This window comes from Dermacentor variabilis, chromosome 10 (genome assembly GCF_050947875.1).
Source record: "Dermacentor variabilis isolate Ectoservices chromosome 10, ASM5094787v1, whole genome shotgun sequence".
NCBI lineage: Eukaryota > Metazoa > Arthropoda > Arachnida > Ixodida > Ixodidae > Dermacentor > Dermacentor variabilis.
Genome location: NC_134577.1, coordinates 23635788 through 23663674, shown reverse-complemented (window position 1 = coordinate 23663674; position 27887 = coordinate 23635788). Strand labels below are relative to the sequence as shown.

Sequence of the window (27887 nt, the reverse complement as noted above, 5' to 3'; positions counted from 1 at the left end):
AGGTGGTGGTGGCTCTAAGCGCGCAACTGCACGGCGTAGGCGCACGCTAGGGCGACCACCGCGACGCCGCAGTCGCGAAGCGTCGTCGGGCTCGTTCGAGTGGCGCCGCCCAGCGGCTGCGCCGCCGTCGTGCCGGCGTCGTCGTATCTCGGCGCGGTCGTCGTCGGCTGCCGGGGCGCCCCGCGGTCCGACCGCATCATGACGCACTGCTGCTGCTTGTCGTCGCTCTGCTCGCCGACAGCGTCCTTGGGTCCCAGCTTCATGAGCGTCGGGCGAGCGCTGTCGTACAGGGACCACTTGACGTCCCGCACCTGTGGCGCTCTCCTGCGTCAGAAGTCGTAGATTCGTGCAAAAAAGAAAGCAAGAAAACAAAAGTGTGTCCCCTGTGGTCGAACGAGCAATGTCGCAGGCAATGAGCAATGTGTATTTATTCAGGTATGCATTTTTATTTTTCGTCGAAGTAATGCCCGCCCCATCGAGTAATTCAGTTCAAGGGTCAGAATATTTTTATCTACCCTAAAACACTTTTCGAGCATTACATAGAGGAAGGGAGGCCCAATGCAGACTCTGCCTCACAAGATGCCGACTGAAACGCTCTCTAATCTATCGTCTCACCCCGTGCGCGCGAATGTGGCCCAAATGTCTATCATGGTCCTCGACCACTCTCGGTCCTTCTGGCTGGACGACACCCCGGGCCTGAGAGGCGTTCCGAATATGAGTTCCACGTCCTCGAAGTGTACCGTCTCGTTCGCGTCCTTCCAGCTGGTGTAACTGGGCCGATAGCCCAGCACGTAGACGTAGACGCGATTCTGCCACGCCTGCAGCTGCTCGGCCAGCTCGGACATGGGGCATGCCTCCTGCGTACTCGCATGCGCAGAACGTGCTTGAAAAACCCGCCGTGTTTGCTCAGCGGCTATGGTGTTGGGCTGCTGAGCACGAGGTCGCGGGATCGAATACCGGCCACGGCGGCCGCATTTCGATCGATGGGGGCGAAATGCGAAAACACCCGTGTGTACTTAGATTTAGGTGCACGTTAAAGAACCCCAGGTGGTCCAAATTCATCCGGTGCCCTCCACTACGGCGTGCCTCATAATCAGAAAGTGGTTTTGGCACGTAAAACCCCATTTTCAATTCAGCGTGCTTGAAAGACGCTAAGGCAGGGACACGAAGCCAGTTCAGACCGGTAGCTTACACAGTCCGCCTAAGTGTTCTACTTGAGCTTTTTTCGCCGGAAAGAGGTTCATTATAAACGACAAGAAAGGAAAGGCACTTTATCTTTTCTTCTTCTTTTTGACGAGAAGGAAACTTTCAAAGAAAGGGCCTTGCGTAGAACAAACAAAACGTATACACTCTGTTTACAAAGACAAATGTGCTTATCATAAAAGAAAGGTTCGGCCTGAAACTGTGTTCTAGCCTGATGCTCAGCGTTGGGGTAAGGGGAAACCAAATGAGAGGGAGATGATGATTGTAACGCGAAGAGGGAATGCGCATCAGTAAATAGAGAAAACGAACTGTAAGCACTTCGTACTGTCGAGTAACGAACTCACTTTCTCTCAAAGCCACAGCTGTCTTCGTGGCCTGACGCGCAGGTTATTTTGGCCACGTAAGCAAGAAGACTTTTAGAACTTGCCTGTTTTCGAATTTTCTGAGAGGATGTCAGTGAAGAGGCAGCTCTTTTTTTCGCTCTAGTTTCATATAAATGAGCGAAGGAACCGAAAGCTCTCTCCCTCCTCCTTTTTTTAGCTGCTGTAGTGCCTCGTAGGTTGCCATCGAAATCGCAACTTCTATAGACTCTAATATCAAAATCCGCCGCATTGTCAAATTCGCCATCTTGCCACTTCTCATTAACTCGTAGGGCAGCCATGCTGCCTATGATTGGCTCAAAATTGGGCGGGTGTTACAAATGAGTAAACACGGTAATACAAATACCGGATGAGTGATAACACAGCAGACAAACTGGACAGTCAGGGCGGATGCAAAGCTTCTTTTCACTCTACCACCGAGACCTTGCGCATGCATGGCCATGGCCTCCGAGATCGTCGGCACGGCCGCGCGCTGCGCGATATCGAAGGTTATGATAAACACACGGATCCAGCGTATTCAAGCGTATACAAACACAGTGAGCTGAAGTAGGTACCCTGGTCGAGGCCAGTAAAACCACTTCTACCAGCGGTGTTCCAACGTTTAAATACGTAGTAAAGCTTAATATTGAAACCGAATTTCGAGAGTATCTCTTACGGCAGCGTAGTGCGTGCAGTCGCATGTAAAATGTGACTCAAGGCACGGTGTAATCGGAAAACTTAAGCTGAGCGTTTGCCCATTCGCCGTCGTTAACAGAGTCAAACCGTAGCCTCAGTGACGGTTAACCGCAAACGACAACTACGAAAGAGAAGTTTAATGAACACAGTGTGCAGGCCATGGCATGCACACGCATTACGCAACAGCGATCGAGGCAGTTTTTATTCCAGCCGCATACGGTGTCTAATCCGCATCATGTCGATGCCAAAGAACGCGAACCCTTGAGAAAAAACCTTTAAACGCGTCCAGCCGCTAGAGCAATCGCGGCGATCGCCACGTGTATGGTCACATTTCCAACCATTTTTTTCTCCCTCTGTTTTGTCCCGCTAACGCTGCAGCCTGAGCACACCGTACCGATATATGGCCACGAGTTATTGGTCTGTTCGTCAGGGCTTCCAGTTCTCACCAAGACGTCACCGACGGCGTCCCAGTAGACCGCGGCCGGGGACTCCGCGTCCAGCACGAACCCCGTGGCGGTTTGCCAGCGCTCCAGCACGTCCTCTCCCAGGAGTCGCACTGCCAGCCGGCGCGCGTCGCTTGTCGCAGACCGGTGCTGAGCCACGAACCACGGGTAGACGCCCTCGCTGGCAGCCCTGCCGAGCAGGAACTCCATGCCCTCAATGTGCCCCTTCTGCAACGGCCGTGCGTATATGTCAGTCAATCAACTGCGCCCCGCCACGTATCGGTCGTATGTCAATCAACCATTTAATTCCTCCCCCGGCACCAGCTGTGTGCCAATCAATAGCGTCTTGTGCAACGGCCATGCATATGGCAATCAATCAACTGCGCCCCCGCTACCATATCGGTCATACATCAATCAACTATTTGCTCCCCCCTCCCCCCGAGACCAGCTATGTACCAATCAACTGTGCCTTCTGCGCCGACCATATGCAGATTCATCCGTCAAATCGCATCCTCTGCATCGACAGTATGGCCATCAGTCAGTCAATCAGATCGCGCCGTATCCATTGGCCGTATAGATCACCATCGTCATCATCAGCCCATTTTATGTCCACTGCAGGACTAAGGCCTCTCCCTGCGATCTCCAATTACTCCTGTCCTGCACCAACCGATTCCAACTAGCACCCGCAAATTTCCTAATTTCGTCGCACCACCTAGTCTTCTGCCGTCCTCTACTGCGCTTCCCTTCTCTTGGTGCCCATTCTGTCACCCTAATTGTCCAACGGTTATCTAATCTGCGCATTACATGACCTGCCCAGCGCCATCTTTTTTCTCTTAATGTCTATTAGAATATCGTGTATACCCGTTTGATCTCTGATCCAAACCGCTCTCTTTCTGTCCCTTGACGCTACGCCTAGCATTCTTTGTTCCATCGCTCCGTCCTTAACTTGTTCTCAAGCTTCTTTGTCAGTCTCCCAAGTCTCTGCCCCATATGTCAGCACCGGTAAAATGCACTGATTTTATACGTTCCTTTTCAATGATAACGGCAAGCTTCCAGTCAGGAGCTCACGATATCTGCCGTATGCGATCCAACCCATTTTTATTCTTTTTAAATTTTTTTTATTGGCCATATAGACATGTCACGCCGAATATTTGCAAATAATGCCCGCCTCCTTCAAGTAGTCCAGCTCACACTAGAATTGTGCCGTCTGCCAGGGGTGCTTCTGAAAAATCTGTATAGGCTTTAAGAAAGCACCCGGTGTATACATAGCAGGAAAAAGTTCCCAAAATGTCAAAACTCTGGTTCGCACGTTGGCCAGTGATCTTCCTTGCGCGTTCCGGGCTTCCGGCATGGACAGCGGTGCCCTGCTGAAGACCGGCGCGAAGCTGAGGGCCAGCGGGTTGCGCGCCACGGCGTTCACGTCGGCCCTCTGCAGGCACGTGACCGCATCGTCGGAAGACAGGTCCGACGGGCAGCGCAGGCTCTCCGCCAGGCGGCGTGCACCCTCGATGCCCTCGCCCTTGTACCTGCGCGATCGTCACAGCAAAACAATAATCTCGCGAAGTCACTTGCTGGGTGATTTTGCAGCTCTGCGACGGTATTCGCAAAGATGCTCGACCACGTGACCCTCAACGGTGAAAGCGCCGTCCCGGTCTTCGCTAGATCGTCCGAGTGGTATCGCTTAAACGGTGGCGCTGGATCAGGACGTCGGTATAACGATGGCGCTTATTTTGGATATGCTATATTCGTGGCGGTACTAGTACATAGAGGCGAATAAATGACACCAATCGCGAGACATTGGGTGTGGCTGCGGGAATGTCGCGCTCGCCGGTGTGAACATTGGTCGCTGTGTGTGTACATGCTCTTCGTTGCCAGTTGCGGTCGTTAATCATCATCACCGTAATTTATTGTCCCTAAAGGCCCTTTGAGGGGTATTACATTAGGGAGCAACATGTACATCATTAATCGCAGTACTCATGAAAACGCGCCGACGTCTCTCAGTCGTCGAAGTGAATGCCTCGTCCACACAGCTAACAATCTTCCGCCCCGTCCGGACATTGTCACGACACCAGTTTCTCTCAGGGGAAGGCGTTTCCTCGTCAATTTCTTCTAAAAAAAAAGTCGCAGTTTCGACTCGAAAGGGAAAGCGTGGCTTGTGATATTAAATTAGTAGACATCTACACGCAGTAAGGATAGTAGCATTATGGGCCGTATCAACTTGTAAACATTCGCTTACTAATTAACGAGCATGGTGCGACGCGCGCACAAGCAAACATGAACGCATCTCACTAGATGACCGCGGAAACTCGCGGTCGAAACGCTGGAGTCGGGAAGCGCGGCACCAGGAGCGAGCAAATTGACCTTCGTGCTGCATATCGCTTTAATGCAAACTAAGCGGCGAGAACACAGCGCACACGAAGCTATCGCCCCTCGGTGCGCCTAGACTTTGTCCCCATCGCAGGTCGCTTTCAAAATAGAACTCCCACGGCCGCGCCATACGCAGCAGCCGCTGGAGTAGAATGCCCCCCTCTCGCTCCCCTCCATCCGTTGCCATGCGCGCGACAGAAGACGGCGCACTCCTTCCCCACCTTCCTCCCTTGCGCGCGCGAGATTGAGCCGCCGTCGTCAGCTCACAGTTGCACGCGTTGATCAACGTTGATCAAGCACGCGAACTGGACAGCTGGTAGACCCACATGGGTCCTTTCTAGTAATTCCGTGCATTTGGCTATAATATAACGTTCGATGAGATTTAATGTCAAATTTTAGATTCGACTTCTTCGTCCATAGAAGCGCAAATGTTCTATCCGTATTTTAAAAGTTCGTATATTCGTAAGTCTTTTACTGTCAAAATCTCCCATTCGCAACACAAGTATTCGAGTCTTATCGGCTGTTCGCAAGTTATTTGCTATCGAATCCTTTAACTACGAGCGGCGGTATTCTAACCGTATTGCGGAGTTCGAATATTCGCGATCCTTTTATCCTTCGAAGCAGTCGCAAATCGCGCTTAAGAAAATTTGGAGGACGCTTGAGCTTGGCCTTTAAGAGCAGAACGCGATAGCATTAAAAGGCCTCTGACTGCTTCTCATGCTTCCCGGCGACTGCAGCTTATGTAACCGTAACGTTTATCGGGAAACGCTGGCCGCGAACGCTATGCACGAAGACAAGCTTTCTCGTAGAAACGCGGCCTCTTGCGTTGCGAAGCGACGTCCGACGCCGGACACCTGACGCCGACGCCGGATTTTCAGCGACCCGGGGCTCTTAACACTGTCGCGTTAATAGGCGTTCGAGAGTACTCGTTCTGCGAGTTGCGGTACATACCTGCGGTAGTTGCAATACCTACCTGTGGTAGTTGCGGTACGTACCTATGGTGATTGCGGTATACATACCTGTGGTAGGGTCCTCCGCTCTGCAGGATGAATCGGGTCGAGTTGCGAGTCCAGAACGCCCTGTCTCCGTGGAACAGGTGGTAGCCCAGCGACGCCGCCCCGGCGTCGTGACCCGCGAGGACCACCAGCGACGTGTCGCCCCCGAACGGGCCGATGTTGGCCAACGTCCACTCTAGCGCCAGCCGCTGGTCGTGCAGGCCTGCGTTTCCGGGGAGCCGGTTCTCCCAGGGCCCGCTGAGGAATCCCAGCGCACCGACCCGGTAGTTCGGTACCACTACGACCAGGTCGCCGAAAGCGGACAGGTACCGGCCGTCGTAGAGCTGCATCGAACTGTGTAATGCGTGCACTGCCGCCGAAACTGGAGGCGCACCCGGTTTCGTTAAAACGCAGCGCGACTGGAGACATATGGACAAGAGACGCAGTAACGCATTATAATTAAATGCGTGCAGTGTGTTTCTTGCGTGTTTTATCTTTCGCGGCGCTGCGTTTTTAACCAAGTGCAAGAACCAACTCGCTTAAATGAAGGTTGTGTTACGATTTATGATGATACTGAATGTTTAATACTCACCGCCGTAGCTCAGGGGTTATGGGTTCCTGCCACTGAGCACAAAGATTGTAGGTTCGATAGCCGGACCCGAGGTCTGCGTTTCGGCGGTGGCGAAATGCATTGGGCTCTCGTGTGCCGCTTAGGTCTAGGTGCACGTTAAAGTACGTCAGGTGGTCTAAATTAATCCAGAGTCTCCCAACCCCCCCCCCCCCTCTCCGCTGTGACGTCTTTCATACATAGCGCCAGTGTTGCCTGGTGGCATTAAACGCCACGAACCAATCAATCAGTCGTAATCGCGTTCTTGCTCGCTGGCTACGGCGCTTTGCTGTTGAGAACAACGGTCGCGGGTCCGTTTCCGATGCGCGACGCCTTCGTTTCAATGTGTTCAAGCGGACATTAAAAGAAAAAAACAACAAAACACGATTCTTGTTTCTACGTGTTAAATTAAATTATGGGGTTTAACGTACCAAAACCACTTTCTTATTATGAGGCACGCCGTAATGGAGGACTACGGAAATTTCGACCACCTGGGGTTCTTTAACGTGCACCTTTAACGTACACGGGCGTTTTCGCATTTCGCCCCCATCGAAATGCGGCCGCCGTTTGTACGTGTGAATCCACTAGTAGTCAAAATAAATACAGAAATATACGCTACAGTTAATTCATTACATTCAAATATTGTTACAGTTAATTAGGGAATTGTCACAAATCATTCATTTAGTCTATCAGCAGCAGTAAGAAGCTTCGATCCTCGTGGCCGCTAGCTTCCACACTGCCGGATGTAAGATTAAGTTGAATACTTCCGGAGCCTGCGCACGGCATCCCAGTGCTCGGATCCATACGTACTTTACAAGTACCTATAAACCTGTACAGTACAGAAATACAGTGTATATATGTATCAGCTGACACGAACAACATAGTGTATAGTGCGTTTTCACAAACTACTCGAAAATTCGATGTCTTCTCGGGTCTCCTGGTTCGTTTTCGTTTGAGGCCGACAGTGTGTGCCTCGAAGCTCTACAATCTTGTACACTACAGAAATACAGTGTACATGTGTATTATAGCTGATGCGATCAACGTGTATAGTGTAGTGCGTCATCGCACAGCGCTGTACGTTCACAAACTACTCGAAGATTCAATGTCTTCTCGGGCCTCGTGGTTCGTGCACTTTTGAGGCCGACTGCGCGTACCTCGAAACTGTTCCCGCCGTTCTGGAAAGCGGCCCCGTAGAGGAAGAACAGCACGGCTCGCTTGCTGCAACCGCCCATCTCCGTCCCCGTGCTGCAGTTCCAGGGCGGCGCCCAGATGTTGAGGTGCAGGCAATCCTCGCTGGCGTTGCTCGTGCTGACGTACTGGCGGCCCAGGTAGAAGTCCTGCTGCGGACAGGGCGGCCGCTTTTCGTTGGTTTCCAGCGGCACCACGCCTTCGTCCTCCTGCGACGCGACGCAATATATACCGCTGACCCAAATAGCTCCTCGGCAAATTAATGTTACGGACATGCGCAAGACGGGGCAAGTTTCACAAAACAAGAAAGAAGGCGGGGATCCCGCGTTCGATTATACCTGGACCACTGACCGGGACCAATTTTTCTTCAACTGGGGAGCTTGCTTTCTGAGAAGAGTCGTATCGGTTTCCTTTGTAACTGCGTGCTACTCTGTGTGTATGTGTTCCCGTATGTGCGTTCTCTTTGTGGTCGTCTGTGTCGCGAAAAAATTGTTACCATCATGACGTCACGCTTTTCAAAAAATGAATCTCAGTGCTCTTCCACACTGTGTAGAAGGATGACCAGCAAAGCTTGTATGCGGGCCCCTTGATTAGAAGTCCCCCGCAGGGGCATTACATACGGGGTGATTTTTTATAAAATAGTCGGGTCGGCCCGGCATTGCACTATCTTCAGGATGGGCCCTCGTATAGGGGGTGCGTAACGCCTGCTTCCCCTCCGCCGCGGGTCGGCCTGGCATTGAACTAACTTCGGGATCGGCCCACGTGTCTACACACGGACACGATCCTGGGGGAACTAGCCCTTAACAGCTTCGCTGTAATTCGCTGTAAAATTGGTTACGCCTTTTTCTCAATTCAGTGAGAGGCACGAGCGCGTTCGAGTGGTAGCGCAGAGGGGCGCCAGCGGGGCAGCTGTGAAAGAAGCTGACGCCGCTGGAGCCGATCCTGATGATGGTAGTTTTATGTCGACACACGAACACGATCCTGGGGAAGCTAGCCCTTAAGAAAGGGGGGCGGGGGGTTATCGACATCTTCGGCTGTTACACGAACAATTTCTCAGCGTTGTGGGCAGTGACGCCAAATTAATACGGTCATCAAACGCCAAATTAAACCGTACATGCACACGAATCGACTGCAGTAGCGTGCATCTGGTCGTTAAAAAGGGAATGCAGCAGCGCGAACATCCCGACATGGCGCTCCTCAAACGCTTCCGTAAAGTCTGGCGTCCATATATAGTATCGCACCCCAAGCGACCAGTCGAGCGGCTGCGGCGGCTTGTAGCGTAGCGGCCCCCGGGGCCCCTTGGCGAACGGAACGCCCAGAAAGGCGAGCACAGTCCGGTCTTGACCCTGGTCGCTGACGACGAGCCTCTGTCCGCGCACGGCGCCGAATCGCCCCTTGACCACAGGTCGATCGCGATGCGAGACATACTCCAGCACGGCCACGAACACCGTCAGCAGCGCCAGCGTCAGCGCGAACGCAAACGCCGCCACGGTGGCCGTCTTACAACTGCACCTGCGTAAGGAACGCGTCACCGAAAAGATGGGCGAATCAACTCCCTAATAGGGTTTCTGCAACGTATTACGACTTGTTGCTGGACTAGTCGTGGTTCATACTTGCTGTGGTGTAATAAGGCGCGAAACAGTCTGAAGTGGGGCGAGGCGAGGAAACAGCTTCGCGAAATCTCCTCTTCTGGACATACGACCCTCGTTCTTTTACTTCATTGTTTCGCGCCCTATTACATCGTGATACAATCACTGCGTGTGTAAAACAAGCATGTTGTCCGCTTCAGGCTAAGCAATGCAGTGTTAGGCGTTGCGAGGACCAAAAGGCATAACATTAAACTCGTATCGGCGCTTTCCAGTATACCCTCAATGCAAGTCCGAAGAAGAGAGAAAACTCCGCGCCTTGTAAGGAGTCAAGGGCGTCGTTGATCCGAGGTAAAGGTAGACATTCTTTAGTGTTCACCTAGTAGACATGTACACTACACCTGCTGCTGGAGTTCTGGTTGGCTGAGTTGGGGTGTGCGCCATAAGGAGATCGTGTCCCCAGCCAATCAGCACTTCAGCAGCAGACGACATGGACATGTCCACTATGTAGGTGGACACTTACAGAATAGCCTTCCAGATGGTGGCCCGCGGTGACGACAGAAACGTGCGATGTGCCCAGTAATGTCGCATGCAAGGCGTATTGGATGCGGCTTTCCGATGTGCGCAAAAGATTTGCTGTGGCGCAGTACTCGAACATGGCGCATATAATCATCACTTGGCTTCCTCTGCTGACTTCGTATGACTGTTACTAAATATCGGTTCCTCTGGTTCTCCTCGCCCGTTGAACAGCGACGGTCCAGACTCTGACAGCCTTTACGCCTTCATGTAACATACGAGGCTTTTATTGGCCAGTTGCCTGCTCTGAAAGATCATGTGACACTCTGCTGTTGAAAGGTTGTACCACATCCGCGAGTGGCTTGGGCTAACACTCTGGGGGTAGGCTTATGGCATGTACACGCATGCCAAGAAATAAGGCGGCGTAGATGTGAACAACTGTGTTGGTGACGACATCTTGTGGCGCTTTTCAGCGAGCACAAAAAAGTATTACAAAATTTTGAGGATGCTTAAGCTTCGCTTTTAAGAATGGAACGGGATAGCATTCAAACATCCCTGACTGCTTCTCACGCTTCCGGGCAACTGAAGCTGATTGTAACCGCCCGGTAGCGCTGGCGGCGAACGCTATGCACGAAGGCGAGCTTTCTAGTAGAAACGCGGCCTCTTGCGTGGGCCGATCTTCCGCTATTGCTTCGCACTGTTGACATTTCAGTCTGAGACGATATAAGATAAAAGGCACGCGCTGTGGCTATTTCGTTTTGCGACATTTGTTTGTGGGCTGCGATTCTCAAAATTCAGAGAAATAACTATGTAAAAAAAAAAAAAGCGTAAGAGAAGGTTTGAGCAACTTTAGTGCCGTATAGAATATGCGTGGCTGGGAATGATTTTTCGCGAAGAGAAGGTCGACGCTGGACGCCGACGCCGGATTTTCTGCGATTAAACACGTACGTGTACGTGATGTACATGACCGGTATTAGACCTTGGCCGCGACTAGGCAAAGAAATGTTTCGCATTAAAAAAAAAAGCAGAAAAAGAATTGATGGAACTGGATCCGTTACAGGCATAGGCAAGGTCACTTCGTTTAAAAAAAAAAAAAATAAGGTGCGGCCTGCCGCGTCAGGCGACTCCCCACTCGTGGCGCCGCGGTGGGTGACACCGTTTTCGATGCGCGGGACAGGGCGCACTTTTTTTTTAAATCCACAATTCGATTCGCATTCGATTCGACCTCAAAAAGTTATAACTAGCACTCCCCCCTGCTCGACTTAGAAGACGACGTCAACTGTCACTTCATGGCGCGAGCGTGCAAGTTGTTTTCCTTTCGTGTGTTGTTATTTCACAAGTGCGCTCGTCCCATGCTCCTCCTTTGCCGACATCTCTCTGGCGCTGGTTTGAGGTACGCACCCTTTGCAATTAGCCCGATTTCTGTAGTAGCTTATCCCCTGCTCAACACGCTTACCAAGCAGACTTCCGGGAGCGCTCCCGGTCCGGTGCTATCGCGGTAGCTTCCTTCCCGCCGCCCTTATTGGGCGCCGAGTGCGAGGGGTCCACAGCGGGTGGCACGCGTTCTCCGTTCACCTCCTCTTCTCTACGACACTGAGGCGTTGCGCCGTGCCTCGAGCCGTCCCTGGCGCCTTCAGTCGCATCCCTGGTCTCGCCGGAGAAGCCGCCCTCCGGCTTGGATGGCTGTGGCGGTCCGTAGCCGCCCATCGGAGGCGTTCCAGCGGTCTGTTCGATTGGGCTCCGACGCACATCGCTGTCCAAACGGGACCACGAAAAAAAAAAAAAATTACACCGTGTCCACATTTGTGGTTGCGCATTCTTTTCGCCAATTCTGTCCTACAGTGGCAGGGGGAAAACAAACAAAGAAGCACGGAAACTGAAGCTGCGGCTCCAGTGATATCGCTTTGCTCGCCAGATGTTCTTGCAATCCACTTCAGACTGCGGAGTGTTGCTCTTCCCGTTACAACTATGCATGACGCTGCCATGTTTTGTGGCATGACCGACATGCCGCGTGTCTTGAGCACTGGTAAAACAGTAGTGTTAAAGCGAATACCTTTCTTCGGCTTTTTCGCCAGTTTTAGCGGTAGGTTATAATAGGGTGTCCCCAGCTAACGTTATAGCCAAGCTGTTCAATAAAAAAAAAAAAGATTAAACAGACACGGTGCAAGATAAGATTTTAAGGCTCGCGTTGTTCGGTGGTCAGAACGCTGACGACCTTATAATAGTATCTTACTTATAATAGTATCTTGCGCCGTGCTTTGTAAATAGTTTTTTTTCGTTGAACAGCTCGGCTAACGTTAGTAGGGGACATACGGTATAGTTAAGGTATAGTCGTTGGAACGACAGAAAGCTGAGCTAGTTGGTAAGGATTCATTATGCAAAATAGAAGTGAGGCGTGCAGACAGGACACATGTTGTGTTCGTGTTGTCCACTTCTCTACTCTTGTGTCCTGTCTGCACGCCTCACTTCTATTTTGCATAATGTATAGTCGTTGGTCAGTGGTGGTCGGACTTTCACCGTCTATACAAAGGCGCCGATGCACGAGCTGTCGTGCGATGAATTTGTGACGTCTGAAGGTTCATATCACGTGGTTGAGCGCTCGGTAAAGACAGCCCTCCTCTCCTGCCACAGAAAGAGCGCCCTCTGCGCTGCAGGAGCCGCTGCAGGCGTAAGGTGCGGCGGATCGGCTTATGTGAATAGGCACCGATACAACCGCTACCCATGTGCTGTTTAAGGACTCTGTGCTCTACGGCATTACGCCATCAGACAACAAGCGCTGCCTAACTATGCCCATTGCTATAAGTATACGCCATTAAGCGAATCATTCCTTTTAATTAAGGCTCATAGCTTTTTGAAAGCGTTCGGCTGCTCGCTTACATTAGCAATAACATTCAATCGTTTCTGCATAGCTTTGCTCCTTTTTCGTTATCCCTGCAGCCAGTAACGTCATAGGGTCCTTCCACGCGAAACGACCGCAGACTTCAGAAGCGACCACCGTCGGTTCTATTGACAAAAAAGAAAGAAAGAAAAGCGAGTTCGTTCATGATTATGTGAATGAAGTTTCACCAAAATATTTGTTTTTGTAAGTTTTGGTGACGTAGCGACCATAGAAGTTTCGGCGAAGAAGAAAAGTTTGTTTTAGATAAGCGTTTTTAATCAAGTTCGAAACTATAGGTACAATTTTACTGGTGTGGTTCTTTCATGCGAGGCCATGAGTGAACACGTTTAAGAATTTTCCTCGTTTAATTTGCTCAGTGAAAGAAAGCAGGACATTTCTGCGTTTTCAGAATTTTTTTTTTTCGTAAACATATTTATTGTTTTAGCCATAATATTTCTTTTTACTATTTTCGCGTGTCGCTACACTTTCTCCTCAAAATGATGTTCGCGACTATGAAATCAAGTAATTTTCTAGGAATTACTTAGGAACTTGACAAAAAGTCACTTTTTGACGATGTTCACACCTGAAGTAAACATTAATGCCCTCCAGATAAAAATACGGGAAACAACGCCGACCTTCCAGCTTGTGATCAGGAAATTTTGTTTGGAGTAAGTTTTATTCGAGGCGATAAAACATTTTTTTTTAAATGTTGCTGTAACGCATCATGTACCAAGCAAAAATATACCTAACTCCCTAATCCCTCCAGCAATCACAGTTACGCCCGGAACTATAGTACGTTGCTCATGGATGTTGCCTGTGTCCACTTTGTAGCTTCCGTAGTGCTCCAAGTTATTGCGGTAAACAGTACTACAGACACCAACTTATTGCTCGCGACGACATATATATTGTGCATTTTCAGCTTGATAATTTTCAGCAACCTCCGCAACCGTCCCAGTGTTGTCTAAGCGCTTTCATAAACATTTCTTCAGCACATGGGGCCAACTGAAAGCACATGCATTGATAAAACAGCATGTGGCCCACAACGTATGTATGTTAACGTTACATCTCCGAAGTACCGGCACGCAACAGTATTCTGAAAAAGCTACTTCTCAAAATGGGTGCTTTGGCGAGTTCGAACTGCCTATTTTCACCAACATATCAGCGCGAAACAAGCGCTCAGTAAAATAAGATGTTGCAGCTGGTCAACGCATGACGCCATGATGCCGACACAGTGCCACGTATTGTTCTGCCACTGCTCTAAATTCACTTTGAATCGACGAGCCATACTGTAAGTACGCTTCAGCAATGCCAAACACTGTACTGCGATTACCTTCGCGCGTCACCGACTCTTTCATCGGCGGCTCTCTTCAGGCTCTCTTTTTCAATGTGCTCCTGGACTTCGACGAGGGCCGGAGTCGTGCGCACAGTGGTGCCGCCTTCCGCCCCGGGAGGACGCGACCTGGCGTCCGAGCTCTGCTGGCGAACGTTTCTGTGTGCAGCCTCTGTATGCTGACCTGCAAAGAGCGACATTGACGTCCGAGTGAATGGGCATCCAAAGAGGTCGACCCCTTTCCGTTATGTAGCGGTATTTGGCGGAGCGTGAGTCGTCGTCTGGCAACCTACGGCGTGCATGCTGTTGGTATAGTGCCCAGGGTATACTTTACTCTAGGTGAACGCATAACCGAATCTGCATCCATATCGAAATGTGCTTGCGGTCTTTTTTTACAGCGAAGCTTCCTTTGCCTAATGCTTCGACTTTTCCACTGATGCAGCTGCTACTGCTGCTGCTTCTGCTATCGCCATCTTGCACGACACGTCGGGATGTTGTTCAGAGCTTGCATATACGTTCCAGGAGCGTGGCAGAGAGGAAAGGTTGGAGAAAATCGCTTGAGCCTTTCTGTCGCGTCGCATGAACTCAATGCTCCCTGGAGCTATGTGGGCGTTGACACAATACCCTCTTGACAGCTGTAGTTGTCCGTGAGCCACCGCAAAAGCGTTGCAGAAACTGCAACGCTTACCTTTGTACTAACAGGAAACAGCCTGGAGGAGAGGTAGAGATAGGAACTGTAGATAGGACCAGTTCTGGTAGATAGGAAATGGTAGATAGCACCAGTCCTGCCTGCCTTGTTGGTCTGACATGGTAACGATGTGAGGTGCTTGAACAGACGAGGATAATAGAGGAGGACACGACATGATTGCTCGTGTCCTGTCCTCCTCTATTGTCCTCGTCTGCTCCAGCGCTCCACATCGTTCCTAGGTAGAGAGGAGGTAGGGAGATGAGGCAGAGAATGGGCAGAACCGACGCAGCCACGAAACGAGTGAATGACAGCCTTGCCACTCTTCGCTCGCTCTTCCGATACGTCGGGGGGAGGGCGGGAGAGGAAAAGGGGGACGTAAGAAGGCGAGGAAACGCTACAACTAGACACGGCAGTGGTGGCGGACAAATTACTATATGGTGCGTTTCTGCTATTTCAGTAAAATAAACACCATGCGCATTTTGTCTAACGGAACACTGACGCGCGGCGCGCAGTCGCAAAGCCACATTAAAGCGCCGTAGCATCTAGTAAGCATCTAGGGGACGCCACGGAAGCGGTCGCACGTAAAATCGACACTTCTGTGCCCGCCGCGGTAGCGTTGCTGCTATGGCGTTGGTCGAGGTCGCGGGTTCGTTCTCGAGCGCCGCAGCCACCCTTAGACTTGAGTGAAATACAAAAGCGCTCGTGTACTTATGGATTTAGGTGCTCGTTAGAGAACTTCAGGGGGTCAAAATTAGTCCGCAGTCCGCCACTATGGCGTGCCTCATAATCCCACTGTGGTTTTGGCACGCACAGCCCCATAATTCGGCTGAAATCCAACACGTCTGCTACCACGCGATGTACCGTGTCAGGCAATGACCGTGCTAACCTTTTCGGAGGTTATGAACAATGACACACAACTCCTCAAGGAAACACGTTCCCCTGTGTGTTCTGTCTACGACGCAAACAAACAGCAGGGGTGCAAGCTAAGTAACGTTCAAGATCAAGTGACCATTTTCGTGTTGGACTGAAGGTTAAAGAAATTGAACATTCGGCGTCAAAATCAGCGCTATAATTATCGCCAATCAAAGCAAACAGCACAGAAGCTTCCCCTAAATCGATTTCCACAGTGCGTGGGATCCGCATAATTGTTTTTAATGCGTTATCTTTAGGAGTATATATATATATATATATATATATATATATATATATATATATATATATATATATATATATATATATATATATATATATATACTCCAATACTCCAGGCAAGAGTGTGAACGCCTACATAAGATGTTTCGTGCTTTAACGAGACGCACAGCATGGCGAGTCGCCACATATGACGTGCGACCGGTCTGAGAGATGTTCGTGGGAAGCTCAGGGAATATTTGTTGGAACCTCGTCGGGGGGAACGCTAGGTAGCGTCGAGGAGTGAGGACGTGTTTACGCCGGCTCCGCGAACAACCAAGGATTCTGGTGGTTTTTCTGGCAAAATGATCTGCGATAGTGCTACAATCGATTTTCAGAAGTGACAAGGACCCTGTGGACAGAATTGTTTGTGCCTGTGAGTCGATTTTTAGTGATTTTACGGCTAAAGAACTGTACCCGGAGCACAACGCCACGCTAAGCCTCACCTCGGCTTCGGCATGGCCCCGGCCGTGGACGGCGTCGACGGACAGCTTCAAGCCAGCGGCGGCTCCCAGAGAAGCGGCGACATGGAAGTGACGGTGGAAGGCAACGAAAAGGATCCTAAGGGACCCGACAACGAAGGATGGTTCACCGTTTTGGCGAAAAGGAGGCAGAAGACCGTGCCAGCTGGCGCGGAGACGATGCTCGGACGCTCGGCGGACGCTCGGCGCGACGCGCTCAAGAAGGGAGCAGGGAAGAAGGAAGCGGAGCTATCGGTAGCATCGAACCTACCGAGACTGCCTGCCACGGGCTGGAAAGTGACTCTACGACTACGAGAAGGCCTCTCGGTGCTTCAGAAGGCACCGGAAGTGAGCCTAGGAAGAGCAGTGCGCGAAAGCGCGGGCGTCAGCCTGCAAGAGGCCAAGGGAGACCGCTTCGTGATAAACACCAAACAAGGTACGATTATCTACCACACATTATCGATGGAGAATGCTAAAAAAATAAGCAAGATAGAGAAGATCAGAATCGGAGACAAAGATTACGGGGTCGTCACGTACGTGAACGCACCGGAAAGCTGTGGGCGTGGAGTCATTCACGGCATAGAGGAAATGTACTCCGACAAAGATGTCCTACTCAACCTCAACGAGGATGAAGACAACCCGACAATCCTAGAAGCAAGAAGAATGGGCAAAACCAGAACTTTCCTCCTAACTTTTGACGACGAGGAAGTTCCACGCAAGGTTTTCTTCATGGGCGCTATTCTACGGTGCTTCCTATACAAGAAGAGGTACGAAGTATGCTACAAGTGTGGCGGACTCGGGCACAGATCAGACGTGTGTGACAATGACGAACCGAGGTGTAGAGAGGCTGTGGGGCAACCAGACCGCAAGAAGGACATCAATGCGAGCCGCAGTGCCAGCTCTGCGGCAAAAACCACGTCACCGGGGATAAGAAGTGCAGGAATTTATTCCGCACCCCGTACATCGTGAAGAAGAGACGATGGGAGCAAAAACAAGCGGCCGATGAGGCGAACCAAGAGGAACTTCGTAAAAGCAGGCCAAGCGAGAGATCGAGCAGCAGGACCAGGAGCCGCTCGGAGTCCTTCCCGAGGCTACAGACGCCGCAACAGCAGACACAACAGAAGGAAACAAGTAACAAGGTGAGCTGGTCAGGCAAAGTCTCCCAGGATTCAGAAAAGGATAGAGAAAACCAGGAGCTAAAAGAGCTTATTAAGAGGCAGCTAGGAAGAACAAATCAGAATACTGATTGAGGATAGGAAAAAGGAGAGGGAAGAATTTTTAAAGATAATCGAGGAGATGAAAAGAGAGAAGGGTGGAAACAGTACGAGACAGGAAGAGAGTGTAGGGGACAAAGAACCTAAAACAGATCGGCCCCCGCTCAAAAAGAAGAGAACGGGAGAGACAGACTCAGACAGCAAGATGGACAAAGTCACTCAGGATATTACCCTGATGAACGGAGCTATGATGCAATTCATGGAACAAACTCGAGCGGAATTTGAAAAGCGCGACATCGCCCTCAAAGCAGAATTTGAGAAACGCGACTTCGCTTTAAAAGCGGAATTCGATTGGTTTAGAACACAATTAATTAACATTCAAAATGCATTGGCAAAATAACACGATCTGGCAGTGGAATTGTAGGGGCTTCCTGAAAAAGAGAGCAGTCCTACAAACATTCCTAACTAACATCGATAAACCAGATGTCATTGCGTTGCAAGAGTGTGGGAAAAATGCAAAATTGGCCGGCTACACAGCCTACACTGGGCAAGGAGAGAATCGGCAGACAGCTATTTTAGTTAAAAGAAACTTAGCAGCAGTACTACACGAGACTGACACAAATAAGATTGATCACGTCCTAATTGAACTAGTACCGAGGAAAAGAAAAGATAGAAGCCTATACGTTCTTAACGTATACAGCTCTCCTAAGCAAAAAAAGAATTGTGGCTTCGATCAGCTCATCGAAAGGTCCAAGACCATTGCAGGGAACAGCCCCATAGTCATAGTCGGAGACTTTAACGCGCAACACACGGCTTGGGGGTACAAAACCTCGCAACAAAAAGGCAGAGAATTATGGGATACTTTCTCCAAGCATGAACTAACTCTACTAACAGATCCTCAAATCCCGACTAGAAAGGGAAATAGCGTTTCCAGGGACACCACACCGGACCTTACTCTCATAGGGGGACACATAAACGCACGATGGTGTAACACGGGAGAGGACTTGGGGAGCGATCACAGAATAATAGAGACGGTGGTAGAACACGGCATACCAACTCCCAAACCCAAGCAGTTCGAAGCGGTAAATTGGAACCTCTTTAGGCAGAAATGTGCCGAAAAAGTGGAGCTCAAGGATTTAAACAGTTGGAGCAAAGCCCTCTTGGAAGCGGTTCAAGAGGCCACCGAAAAGGTGGAGGCGGACGAAACGCAAGAGGTAGTAGACCGGAAAATGGTCGGATTATGGCGGAAAAAGAGGCAGCTAGAGCAAAAATTGAAAGAGAATAGAAGCAATAGAAACATTAGGAGGGCATTAGCGCACCTGAACGGAGAGATTGAAGAATACGCACTCGAACTCACGAAACGAAATTGGAATAGCATATGCGAACAGATGGATCACAAAATTGGTAAAACAAATACATGGCAACTATTGAGGCACCTACTAGATCCCCAAAACAGCAAATCAGAGACGCGTAGCAACATGCAGAAGCTAGTGTATAAATACGAAGGTAGTAATGGGCAATTGTTCGCTGAAGTTAAGGATAGATATCTTAAATGTGGTCCGCAACAAACGCTGCCGGACTACAAAGGCGAAGAGAACCCCCTCTTGGACAGCCCCGTCACGGTAGGAGAAGTCAGGGCCGAGTTGAATCGACTCAGAACGAAAACAGCTGCAGGACCGGACAGAATCAGCAATCGGATGTTGAGGAACCTAGACGACAAGTCAATAGTAAACCTAACGAATTTTATGCAAGAGTGTTGGGAGAAAGGTAAAATCCCCAAAGAATGGAAGGAGGCTAAATTAGTCCTAATTCCAAAACCGGGGAAAAAGCTCAGTCTCGAAAACCTCAGACTAATATCCCTCACGTCATGCGTCGGGAAACTAATGGAACATGTGATACAATCTAGAATCAGCAGATACTTGGAAGACCAAGACATATACCCTGACACAATGATAGGCTTCAGAGCACACCTATCTGCGTGCGATGTCATGCTACAGCTTAAAGAGCAAATTATCGACCACCAAACGAAGGACACGAAAGCCATCGTTGGCTTAGACGTGGCCAAAGCATTTGACAACGTAGACCACAGGGCAATCTTAGAACAATTGAATAGCCTAAACGTAGGGAGACGTACCTACGAGTATATAAAGGACTTTCTGACTGACAGAACAGTAACGGTCAGTCTAGGAGGTAACGAGGAGAAAGGGATAGTGCTCAGTAATAAGGGGACACCGCAGGGCTCTGTGCTCTCACCCACTCTCTTTAACATAGTAATGATTGGACTCCCGCACAAACTTAAGGACTTACAGGGGCTAGAAAATACGATCTATGCGGACGACATCACCCTATGGATAAATAGAGGCAGTGACGCCCACATAGAAGCAACGCTGCAAAAGGCCATCAATATAATTGAAGAGCACTTAGAAAAAGCCGGACTTAAATGTTCAGCTACGAAGTCGGAGGCTCTCTTCATCAGTCCACAGAAAATGCGAAAGAAAATCCCTAACCACGGGATAAAACTCACTGTTAATGGGGACGCGATTCCAAACGTAACAGCTATACGTGTGCTAGGCATGCACATTCAGGACAATGAAAGAAATACGGAAACGATTAGAAAGCTTGAAATGAGCGTAAGCCAAACATGCCGACTCCTCCGAAGAATCGCCAACAAGAAGGTAGGCATGAGGGAGGCTAACCTATTAAGGATAATACAGTCCTTCGCGATCAGCAAGATCACATACGCAACACCGTACCTTAAACTAACAAGGGCCGAGAAAAACAAAATAGAAATCCTCATTAGGAAAGGAGTTAAAACAGCCCTAAACCTGCCACCATGCACATCTACGCAGCGGATACTAAACATGGGCATTTCAAACACCCTAGAAGAGTTGATCGAAGCCACACTAGTCTCCCAGCAACAGAGACTAATGCGAAGCAGAGGTGGTCTGAGAATTCTAGCGAAACTAGGATACAAAACTAACAACAAAGTAAGAAACACGGGAGCCATCCCGTCACAAATCAGAGACAGGATACGCATACCACCACTCCCGAAGAATATGCATCCCAGTCACCACCAGGACAGGAGGAAAGACAGGGTTAAAGCGTTACAAAAATCACTAGATAAGCAGCAAGGGGTGTTCTACACGGATGCAGCAGAATATGAAAGCAGACCAGGTTTTGTCTCAGTGACGACACAGGCTAACGGTGAGAACTCAAAGAGCTGCAGTACCCCGCAAAACAGTGTGGAGGTTGCAGAGGAGGTGGCCATAGCCCTAGCTTTGACTCAAAAAGGGGTGAAAATCATAGTGTCAGATTCCAAAACAGCTATCAGGAATTATACCGCAGGGAGAATCTCCAAAGAGGCGCTCAACATATTGGAGAAAGGACCAATTCCAGAAGAATTAGTGAACCTTATATGGACTCCTGCCCACGAAGGCTTGCCCGGCAATGAGAAAGCGCATGCATTGGCCCGAGAGCTTATTTACCGGTCCACCAATGCAGCCTCTACAGCCAGGGAGCCCCTACAAAAAGAGGCAGGTATAAACACTTACAGCGAAATTCTCGATTATTATAGAATGGGAAGGAAAACACTGCCAGAGGCGCATAAGAAACTAAGTAAGCAAGAAGAGATCACATGGAGGCAACTCCAAGCGGGGCTGATCTGCAACCCCTACATTCTGAAGAGATGGCACAATAGCATTGAGGACATGAGTTGCAAACACTGCGGGGCAAAGGCGGACATGATCCACATACTATGGACATGTCCTAGATACAATAAACCAGATAGGGATAGACAATCCTGGGAGACTTTAAGGACCAGCTCGAAGGAAGCTGACCAAAGAGAAGTCATCCGCATGGCCCTGGACACCGCTGAGCTCCAAGGAGCATCAGCCAGCTGAAAGGGGAGGAGTAAGCCGGAGAGACAGGAAGACTCTTGCCTCCTCGGGGCTCTTTTTGCGGGTGCAAATAAACGTTATTTCTCTCTCTCTCTGGAACCTCGTCGAATGCAGTTGTTCGTTGATGATGATCACTTTGGCGTTTCATGGTGCAAGGGCCAAGTATGGCCAAAGAGCGCCAGGCCAGTGTTAGTGAGCTCGCAATGGAACGATGAATTACGCGAAGTAGGTGTGACGTGGCTGTAAACGTGCCTAAAGGCAGTCGCAATAAATGTGTGAAATATACGCGTATATATAATAAAATTATGGCAATGACCAATGAGGTGTACTATAGGAACATGATAATATACTAATATACTAAAACACTAAATAGTATAAAATATATACTAAAATGTGTAAGTGACAAATATGCGGCTGTTGGTGCGGCAAGTCTCACAACGGACGCGAAGTGTCGCACCTCGTAACTTCTGTTCTGTGCGCGTGTTTAGACCCTCACGGAAATGAACAACGAGTTTCCGATGCGAGCGTTGAGTATTCTTAATGTGACATCAAACAGTCATCAGAAATGCATCGTCCAATGTTGTCTGGCGTCACAAGTGCACCAGAGACTCAAATGTCAATGCACCTTAATGATTTCTGATGAGAGGAGTAGACAGCTCTTCTTTTTTTCTTTTTTTCTGTTGTTATTATCAAAGCACGTCATATAGTAATGTGTAGGACGAGTTCTTTACCCGCGGATTCGTTCGCCGCGTTCGGGAACGAAGCTGCCTCGTCGGTGCGCGTCACGTGGTCAGGAACTCCCGGCGTCCACTGCAGCTGTGGAAGCGACGTGGGCACCGGACGCGCTCCTGGTTCCGAGGCACCCGGGCACTGACTTTCCGCCACCGCCGCCGTGAGTGGAGGGGATGGAGGAGATCGACTGGTAGCAACGGGTGCACCGATCGGTGGCGGAGGACCGCCTCTGCCAACCCTGAGATCCTCGTCTGCGTATAGGCAAAGGGAAAAAAAAAAAGGAATCGTAGGCGAAGGAGCTCGGTCGGTTCTGTGTTCTGTGTGCAGTGAACGAATTTAAAGATCGTATATATAAGAAAATTACGCCAGAACTCATATCGCGTCGGCTGTCGATGGTAATGCGATTACCGTCCGAGCAATGCCGCGACACACCGTATTTCCTGAGCACAAACGGAAGCCTCAAAATGACCGTTATAGACGGTAAACCAACGTGATCAGGTTGGTTTACCGTCTATAACGGTCATTCTGAGACTTCCGTTTGTTGGGATATACACGACGTACTCCAGTATCCTCCCACTTTGCTTTGGCACGCGCTTGCCAAGGTCGCCCATGACAATTGCGGTGTGACAAGGACCGTGTTACACCCACGCGGTGACGGCGATGGAATGACGAAGACGGAATGACTCGATGTAACGACAAGGGCAGTATAATGACGATGGCTGGACAATAAAGTGTCGATTCTTAAATGTTGACAATGGTGTAACGACGACAGCGTGACGAAGACTGTATGACGGCAACCGGATGACATACTGGAATGATGTTGATGGCACGACAATGACGGTATGTGCAACGAATGCATGATAGCGACTGATTGACGATGATGGCATTATAAAGGCGGCATAGTCACTTCGCATGACGACAGCATGATTAAGATGGAAAGATGAACAAGGAATGACGTCAATGGATTGACGAAGGCTGTATATGACGACGATAGCAAGACAACAATGGGAAGACGTAGTTGAAGTGATAGGGATGGTAAAACGAAACGTTGGCGATCATGTCATGGCGAAGACTTTGACGACGATGGGATGGCGCCGAGTGAATGACGACAATAAGGTGACGAAGACTGTATCACGGAGCGTGTATGCATGAAGAGGATGCTGTGACACCGACGGCGTGACGAGAGTCACATGACAAAGCTGGAAAGGCGACAACGCAACGACCTTGACTGCATCGCGACCACGAAGTAAGATACCCAGTGGCCAAACTTAGGCCACCGTGCCGGAACAAAAGGCGTGACGGTGACGGCATGACAAGAGTCTGGCCACGAAGCTAGAATGACGACAATGGAACCACTTCACTGGTGTCACGACAGTGGCGTGACAAGGAATGCTTGCAACGACTGTTTAACGACGATGCAACAACCACGAAGGCGTCACGGCCGCGAGTACATGCCTAGTAGCATAAGCTATTAGACAACCTGGGCCACAGGGTCGCGCCTGGAGTGCCACTCCCTGGCTACGCCACTAATTGCAACCATTCTTTAGAGGCCTCGATGCACGTCGCATGGCGTGATTTTTGCAGCGCGAAGCACTGGAAAGAAAAGAAAAAAAAGAACCAAGGGTTAGCGAAAGAAGGACAAACACAAGCGCTGACTATACCGAATGGATTTATTAGTCAGGAACACACAGATGAACACACAAGGTGATAGGGTTATCGGACACTGTATCAGAGAAGACGCTAGTCACATCGGTACGTAAAGATCAGCAGAAAAAAATTGCAAACACTCAGTACACGGCAAGAATTTTCGATAGATTAAACACCAGACAAGATTAGGATTGGCATATATATACATATGCTCCAAAGTGCGAAGTCCTTATCGCATAATGCCACTTATGGCTGGCTCAGGCACACATCACCGTATTTGTTAGTATAGTGTAGCCCTCGTGAATTTCCCGCGTTCAACCATCAATCAACCAATCGGCCGTCGAGGACGGGGCAGAGTATCCGACGCGCGCACCCACCGGCTTCGATGGCGGCGATGAGCTTCGTAATCGCGGCGACCTTGTCTGCCTCGGACGCGGCCCTACCGTGGTTTTCGCCGCCAGGCGCGCCGAGCCCGCTGTGGGCAGTCTCGAACGATTCAAGACTGCCCACGTCGGGCGAGTTGGCCTTGTTATTCATGGTGCGAGCCGTGGATCCACCGCTCTCAAGCAGTTCGCCGCTGCTGCTTCTTCTTTTTCTTCTTCTTCTTCAATTGATCGTTTGTTTATTTGGGGGGGGGGGGGGGGCGTGTCCACTGCGCAGAGTTGCCAGTCAGTTGTACCACGGAACAACTATAGGGCAAAGTTGCAGAGAATGTTGCACCCATATGCCACCAAGCAAATTTTCAAGCTGATTACGAGCATTTATCGAAACCCTCTATTAATCACTCGATCTGTGAGTCCCTTTCGCTCTCAGTATGGTTGCATCCACAAAAGCGATCGACCACTTATGCGCCCAAATTCGACTTACTATGACTGATTATGAGGCGCATTTATTTTCACCGTGCTCCCTCACGGGTTGGATTGGATGGGATTGGATTTCCTTCTTCGATGGCGCGTACCCAATGCGGGGGATTGGCCAAGATTTCTTGGTTGCAGAATGGTTGCAGAAATGGGTTGCAGAATCAAGCGGCTTTCCTTTATTTAGATCACTATATCATCGTCGCATTTATGGCGTGTATGCCCACTAAGTTGGATAGGCCATGACTCGATCGGCAGGATGTAAAAAACGAACAAACAAAAACAAAGGAAGTGACCGTGAAAACAAAGACTATAGTCGCGTGAATGGGTAGTGTATATCGTGTTCTCCGTCTTCTTTTTTTCTTGGCACTCCGCTGCGACATCCATCTTGGCCCTTTTGCCATATATGCCAACATTTTGGGTCATCATCATCGCCAACTGGGTGCGCGCGCGCTCACGACAGGTCACCATTCGGCGTTCGTGCCAGGGTTCGGACCGCCAGCCAGCCATGAGGAACGGTGAGCCCCCCGAGATGTCGACGACCACGAGCTCCTACGAAACGGCGCTTACCACGACATCCAGAAACCGCGACAAAGAGTCCGCCAAAGGTAACACCACGAGTTTTCCCCGCCGGTACCCCGAGACAGGTCCCCCCCCCCCCCCTGCTTTTGTGTGGTCGTTACTTGTCCATTCTGCGAGACACTGCAGGTGATTACGATGTGTATACACCGCAACGATTTCCGATGCATTGTCGCTGGCTGCTGATGACGTATTATGACGTGTGATGACGCGTGATGGCGCGGGGCTCTGTGAACCAATGTTATTACTGTGAGAGCGGCGAGAGCGTAAAAATAGCAGGGGGTCGCTAATTGGAAGAGGCGCTTGCGCTAGCGGAAGCCTGAAATTTCTCCTTTAGCTGGCCATGACGTCATAGATTAGGGCAAGTTTTGGGTGCGAGCTATCAGTGTTTTTCAATAGAGAAACGTTACGAGGCGGTCCAATGTGCGCAACCAGTCGATCGTCTTAACTGCTCCGAACTTTCAGTTTCAGTTTATTTCTTTAATAAGGAGGAGACATACATATTTACATAAGTATACAGTATACAGTATACTGCCCGAAAGCGGCCCAAATAAGCGAGAAGAAATATAATCCGTGGGGTCTCGCACAGACGTCATCGGCGCCCCGGTTGAGGCACGAAATCCGAAGTTGAAAATTTGGCCCTCGTTTCTTCCAGCCGTAATCGAACTTTTGCCTCGAAGTAAGTGCGTATGATGCTTGGAAAGAATATTTTAACGATGCTAGCTGTGTTTTATCGTTCCTTTTTATTGCACGCTCTTCTAAAGGAGCACCAAAGAGAGAGGAAACAAATTTTCAACTGTGTTAGTAAATTACCCTTCTGATTATACTAAATATAACTCTTATTATAGAAGGCACGATAAATGACGTTAGAAATTTCCCAAATCTTTTATTGAGCTTGAAACAGCCAAATACAAAAATATACTTTGCAATCTGTGAGGTCACGTTGATGTTCTAACTAGAGTTTTGCACGAAATTAAAAAAAAGAAGGATCTTCATTTTTTTTCTCGCAATAATTAACCTATTACTGCCAAATAAAGACGGTAAGATATATTTTTTAAAATCTAAACTGAATAAATACCTCTTTAGCGTTTCTTCTTTATATAGTCTCGTAATGGGGTGCCATCCCTTTCGGGCGTACAGAAGTGGCTAGAGGGCGCTGCGCACGCAAGAAGAGCCTGGGACACGATGCAAAGCGGGCACCGATTTTCTCCCTTTCCCTTCCAGAGCAGGCCAGAGAGGACAGTGCCCGCGGATCTTTGCCTTCGGCAACGCTGGCTCCGGTTTCTGAGACCATGCCCGAATGGCTCGAGTCGCCGGACCCCGGTTCTGACCAGGCCGAGGAGTCAACCGGCGGTGCGACCACCAAGTGCTCGCCTGTCGTCAAGGTGCCGAGCGACCAGTGGTTACCGCGTCGCCTTTCGCAGCTGGGAATACCTTACGTACCGCGAACGGGCGAGAAAACGTCCACAGAACCTACTCGGGAACCTTCCAAAGAGACATCTGGGGAACATTTCGTGAAGCTTCTTTCCGGAGAACCTACGAAGGGACCTTCCAAGAAACATTCGAGGGAACCATCCGAGGGACCTTCCAACGAACCGTCTAAGGTGACTGCCAAGGAGACTTTGAAGCAACCATGTGAGGATCCAACCAGGAGGTTTTCGAAGCAGCGTTCCAAAGAACGTTCCAAAAAGTCACTTCAAGGACATTCCGAGACGCCCACTCGGGAGCTTTCTAAAACAACTTCCAAGGAACTGTCCGACGGACCATACAAGGAAATTTCAAAGGAACCTTCCGAGCAAACGTCCTGCGGAGCTTCGAGAAAAAGTTTGGGGGAGCCTTCTAAGAAATCTTTCGAAGCAGCTTTCAAGAAATCTTCCCAGCGAGCTTCGAAGGAACATTGCAAGGAGCCATTCGTGGAACTGTTCGAGAGACCATCCACGGAACCTTCAAAGGCAGCCTCTAGGGACCCCCCTGCAAAATCTGTAGAATCACTCGGACGAGCTGCCGCGGAACCCGCCACGGAACAAACAGGCAAGGGTGCCAAACTTGCAGTTCTTGCTATCATAGTCGTGGGTGTTCCACGCTGTCACACACTGTAAGTCTGCACATGGCGAAATTTGGTAGTGCCCAGGTTTGCAACCCTCTGTGCTCCGATGCTCGAGTCGGGAAAACCGCGTAATTTAGGAAGCACTTTAGGCAGAGTAAGCTTTGTGGCGATTGGCTATAGGCATATATATTATACCGTCTTTTTGTACTTCTCTTTTGTTGTTTGTACGGAATTTATGAAAGCCTCTGCGACAAGCAGTGACTTAAACGCTCAACTTTGTCACTTGAAAATGTGGGCATTGTTCGCACGACAAATTTCAGTGTTGTAACCGGTTGCAATAGCAGTGAACGTAACCCTCATTTACAGCTGCCAGCGTTGAATTTGTTTAGAATGGTCTGTCACGAGAGAAT

General features: G+C 49.8%; 2 protein-coding genes across 2 annotated transcripts; one reads left to right on the top strand and one right to left on the bottom strand.

Annotated features, from left to right (window-relative positions):
• Positions 1-14: 14 nt before the first annotated feature.
• LOC142559941 (acetylcholinesterase-like) lies at positions 15-24540 on the bottom strand. Its single transcript, XM_075671643.1, has 11 exons — positions 24372-24540; positions 22347-22598; positions 14169-14352; positions 11417-11713; positions 9100-9370; positions 7825-8067; positions 6088-6407; positions 4011-4227; positions 2705-2929; positions 616-857; positions 15-324 (listed from the first exon to the last, which is right to left on the bottom strand). Exons 1-11 carry the CDS (start codon positions 24529-24531, stop codon positions 15-17), a joined length of 2721 nt encoding a protein of 906 aa, XP_075527758.1. The 5' UTR covers positions 24532-24540.
• Positions 24541-25257: 717 nt separating this feature from the next.
• On the top strand, positions 25258-27529 carry LOC142559940 (uncharacterized). Its single transcript, XM_075671642.1, has 2 exons — positions 25258-25459; positions 26655-27529. Exons 1-2 carry the CDS (start codon positions 25258-25260, stop codon positions 27527-27529), a joined length of 1077 nt encoding a protein of 358 aa, XP_075527757.1.
• Positions 27530-27887: the final 358 nt, after the last annotated feature.

What these genes read in the sequence shown, in the direction of transcription:
- LOC142559940 (XM_075671642.1), top strand. Translation starts at nt 25,258, where the DNA reads ATGCCAACATTTTGGGTCATCATCATCGCCAACTGGGTGCGCGCGCGC. An exon ending in CGACAAAGAGTCCGCCAAAG is followed by an intron (nt 25,460 to 26,654) that starts GTAACACCACGA and finishes TTTCCCTTCCAG; the next exon opens with AGCAGGCCAGAGAGGACAGT.
- LOC142559941 (XM_075671643.1), bottom strand. Translation starts at nt 24,531, where the DNA reads ATGAATAACAAGGCCAACTCGCCCGACGTGGGCAGTCTTGAATCGTTC. An exon ending in CGCGGCGAACGAATCCGCGG is followed by an intron (nt 14,353 to 22,346) that starts GTAAAGAACTCG and finishes CGCTCTTTGCAG; the next exon opens with GTCAGCATACAGAGGCTGCA. An exon ending in AGAGTCGGTGACGCGCGAAG is followed by an intron (nt 11,714 to 14,168) that starts GTAATCGCAGTA and finishes CCGTTTGGACAG; the next exon opens with CGATGTGCGTCGGAGCCCAA.